At 38.3% G+C, this 4,407-nt stretch overlaps 1 protein-coding gene across 1 annotated transcript in view; it reads left to right on the top strand.

Moving 5' to 3' along the window:
* LOC139266150 (U2 snRNP-associated SURP motif-containing protein-like) overlaps nucleotides 1-3,943 on the top strand; it is a 51,559-nt gene extending 47,616 nt beyond the window's left edge. Inside the window, exons 23-26 of the mRNA XM_070883994.1 lie at nucleotides 1,088-1,198; nucleotides 1,516-1,772; nucleotides 2,993-3,157; nucleotides 3,383-3,943. Coding sequence (XP_070740095.1) covers nucleotides 1,088-1,198; nucleotides 1,516-1,772; nucleotides 2,993-3,157; nucleotides 3,383-3,518 — 669 coding nt within the window. The 3' untranslated portion in view covers nucleotides 3,519-3,943. The remainder of the gene's footprint in view (nucleotides 1-1,087; nucleotides 1,199-1,515; nucleotides 1,773-2,992; nucleotides 3,158-3,382) is intronic.
* Nucleotides 3,944-4,407: the final 464 nt, after the last annotated feature.

The following is a 4,407-nucleotide window of genomic DNA, read 5'->3' as shown; positions in this document are numbered from 1 at the left end:
GTCAGAAACACAGACACTGACAGACAGAGAGATAGAGACACACTGGGGGGGCCATCCCAGCATGCTGTTGGAGGACTCCCGGTGCTGCAGTCGGTAAGTAGAAAATGTTTTATTATTGATTTCAAAAATGTTTTATTCATTTTTTTTGATTGATTTATTGATGTATTTATCATTTATTATTGATGATGGCTCTTTATTTGTAAACTGAAGTGTTTAATGTTTGTAAACTTCCCTTTAAACTACCCCCCCCCCCCCCCCCATTCCCTACGCCTAATTTGTAACCTATGCCTGATTTTCTAAAATGTAGATAAGGTTTTTTCGAACATACAAAAATCTTCACTTACTCCATTCTAAGTTAGTTTGGAGTAAGTTTTCACTGCCTAAACTTTGAAAACAGGCGTAAGTGGCCGGACACACCCCCTTTTGAAAAAAGAAATTCTGTTCCAAAGTGAAACTGTTCTAACTGACTAGAACTGGAGCAAACTAAATGCCGAGAATTCAAATTTCTAAGATACTCCATTCTAAACCAGTTGCTCCAAAAAAACAGGAGTAACTCAGGCCGAAACTTGGCCCCATAATTTGTTCCCTCTTAGACAGTGAGCAACTTGGAGGATGCTACTGTGAGGCAAGTCCCACATGCTAGCTTTTCACATACTGTGAACGGGTCCTGTAGCTCTGCCTCCCAAGTGCATCTTGAAATGTATCTCGTAAGAGCAGAAGGGAGGAACAATACTTTATAGGCCAAATGAAGGAGACTTGGCAGCAGATTTGGTGGTGGTGGAGGTGTAAGGGGGAATCAATTTGTCTGGATGTCTCATTGCAACTGGTGCCAACACCATGCTAATGTAAGAGTTATTAACCATGTTTGAACCATGTGCTCTGGATAATGTATCCTGCTTGATTACATTTTTATTAGGAATTGCATTAATGATGGAGTATAAAGAAATTGGAATATTAGTGATTTTTCACAGTGTGTTTGCACCCAGTTGAGAATATTGAAGAGGTTTTTTTCCATACAGACTTGTTATCCTCTTTTTTAAATGACAACTTTGTTTTAAATTGATAGCTTTTCATTTCTTTTTGTTAGCTAAAAGTAATGAAATTTCAAGATGAATTGGAATCGGGTAAAAGGACTAAGAAGTCGGGAATGACTTTTCAACAACAGGTTGAGCATTATAGAAGTAAACTATTACAAAAGGTAAGATAGTTAACTGTAATTGGTTGGTTTCCTGAGGTTGAACACAGAATCAACAACTGGCTTTCTGCACAATAAATCAATTGTAACATCGTAAAGGTATGGGAAACAGTAAATGACTAAAGGATAGAGGGCAGAGTCAAAGTTATCTTTATAGTTCCTGCAGTATCTTTTTTTTACGTCCCAGAATTACATGATGTGTTAAAATAAAATTTGGTAACCTGAAAAGAAAATGTTATCGTAGTTAAAGATTGACATTTCATATAAAGGCTAAATATTTTCATAACAATTAGACCAAAAAAGGTGCTTTTTCTGTATAGGAAAAGGAAAAAGACCAGGATAAAGAACAAGAAAAAGAAATTGGGGATCCCGAGCGAATAAAAGATACAAGCAAAGAGAAAGATAAGAAGGAAAAAGAAAGAACAGAAGAACGGAGCAAAGACAGAGACAGGGAAAAAGGCAAGAGCAAAGATAAAGACAAGAACAAGGTGAAGAACAAGGAAAAAGAGCGCAGTAAAGATCGAGCACGGACTAAAGAGAAGCACAAGGAGAAAGGGAATTCCTTGTCACCATCCAGGTGAGCAAATATATGAAGTAGTAAAGTGGAAGGAGCCCCCAGAATTCTGGTGCTGTCTGAAACTCAATTGAAATTGTTCACAAAACCATCTCCCTATCCACCAAATTTCACATGGTGCCTAGAATCCTGCATTGTTCTGCAGTGGCTCTTTTATTCTCTCTCCCTTCTCTTCCCCCCCCCCCCTAATTTTTCATCCATTAGTTCTGCCAAATGATCAAAAAGGTTATGGTACTGTTACCGTTTGGCCCATGGAACAAGTTGCATGAAAATATGTGCTTAAGCCCCATTCTTGCACCCAGTTGTTTAGCCGCTGCCTTGAAATTTCACTCGATCGTGGTTTTAATTCTTATGATGAGACTCCCCTTTACATTTAAAAAAAAGCCAAGCAGAGTGTGGGCATCTCAATTTTCTTATGCCACTTAACATTTAGAATTAGATGTGAATCTCTCACTGATTTACTTATGGAACCTGGTCTGGGATCTAGACTGAATAGGATGAAAGTTTGCTGCTTCTTTTGATTAAGGTTGTTCTGTGAACATTTGGGCGGCCTCAACTTTGTTTCTAGTAAGCATAAAATCCACAGCATAAAGTTGATTTATTAAGTATTGACTATCAGAATCTGTACCTACTATTGGCAGAAGAGGTGTTTGTCCCACTAGTTGCATCTGGATTGGGGAAGACTTTTTATAGAATTAGGCAGGTCCTTAAATTTTGGGCAGAAGAAGCTCTCCTTTGTTTCAATTTAAGGATGGGAGCAACTTCTGATTAGGACTTCCAGTGATTGATAGCCAGAGCAAATAGACTTTCTCATGTCATTGTTGTAACCATTGTGTCCTGTCAGTAGAGATGTGACCTTCACTTGAATTTTGAGGGTATAACATGGACATTGTCCCATTGGTGAAGTCACATATTAGTAGGTTGTGGTTCAAAACTGTTTGACTCTGAGTTTAAATTAAACACATACACAGTTAAGTTTCTTAATAAAAGCGGGGTCAGTGGGGGAAGCATTAGACCAGGAGGCATCTCCATAGCTCAGAACATAACATGGAAGGAGGTATATTTTAATTCAAATTCATCTGGTCAGTGGAAAAGAAAGAATTATTGAAGACATAATCGTTAGCATACTTTTTGCAACCATTAGAAAAACAAGTATTGCCATGGTATTAGTGTAAGCATCCTAATGTGTTTGGAAATACTTCTACGTTTGCAATCTGTTTCAGGAAACGGAGGTGTACAAGCTCACCAAGTCCCTCAAGAAGCATCAGATGTGAAATATCCGTGTCTCCTTGGTCTGAGAGGTCACAGCTAAAAGAAAATACTCTGTCGAGGTCTCCATCCCCAGCATATAAAGATTCCCCAAGGCAGAGTAGCAAACGGAAAAAAAGGTGGGTACATTCATCAGTGAAGGAAATGTAAACAGGTGCATTTTACAAGTGGTTAGATTATTTACCATGAAAGATATTGAATTTTTTAGCACATGGACTAACTTGTGGAAATCTACACCATTTTAGTTTCCAAACGGATCCATCAATATACGGGATTCTAATTTCAGGTTAAATCTTCTGTTGGAAATTTTTATGCTTACATTTATTTCTCAATTTTTTTGGTAGATCTTGGTCAAGATCTAAATCCCCTAAAAAGTCGAAGCATTCTCGCTCAAGTTCTCCGAAGAAATCAAGGCGATCGAGGTCACGCTCAAGGACTCCTCACAGGTCTCACAAAAAGTCGAAGAAGAGCAAACGCTGACAATGCATTAGGTTTATTTTTGTGCTGTTATGTACATAAAGGATGATGCAGCATTTTTTTTGTACTTTGTTTTGCCCCTTTGTTACTCTCTTCCATTTGTTTTATAGATGGAATAAATATTTGCTTTTGTATTTGGATAACTGCGACTCATGTTTAAAATGGGAATGTGATTCAGATCTGAAAATGGTAATCAGTTAGAAACCAGCTGTGTAACTGTTGTTCTTGCCAATGTAAAGAATTCATCTCCGCAACCTTACCTAGTTTTGCTTTTGCTTCAATACAAGTGTTGTGGTTTTTTATATACAACATACAGAGATAAAGAGCTGCAGGGCCAGTATTTTTGTTTTGTTTTGTGACCCATATAAGCATCTCTGTTTGGTTTCTGTAATTATCACAACATTTAAATAAAGTTTTCTGGCTCCTTTCTTGACTATGTTGATTATTTTGAGTATTAAAGAATAAACATAGAAACATAGAAAATAGGTGCAGGAGTTGGCCATTCGGCCCTTCAAGCCTGCACCACCATTCAATAAGATCATGGCTGATCATTCACCTCAGTATCCCTTTCCTGCTTTCTCTCCATACCCCTTGATCCCTTTCGCTGTAAGGGCCATATCTAACTCCCTCTTGAATATATCCAATGAACTGGCATCAACAACTCGCTGCGGTAGGGAATTCCACAGGTTAACAACTCTCTGAGTGAAGACGTTTCTCCTCATCTCAGTCCTAAATGGCTTACCCCTTATCCTTAGACTATGTCCCCTGGTTCTGGATTTTCCCCAACATCAGGAACGTTCTTTCTGCACCTAACCTGTCCAGTCCCATCAAAATTTTATATGTTTCTATGGGATCCCCCCTCACCCTTCTAAACTCCAGTGAATACAGATCC

This window comes from Pristiophorus japonicus, chromosome 6 (genome assembly GCF_044704955.1).
Source record: "Pristiophorus japonicus isolate sPriJap1 chromosome 6, sPriJap1.hap1, whole genome shotgun sequence".
Taxonomy (NCBI): domain Eukaryota; kingdom Metazoa; phylum Chordata; class Chondrichthyes; family Pristiophoridae; genus Pristiophorus; species Pristiophorus japonicus.
Note: the sequence above shows the minus strand (reverse complement) of the source record. Positions and strands in the feature narration are given on the sequence as shown.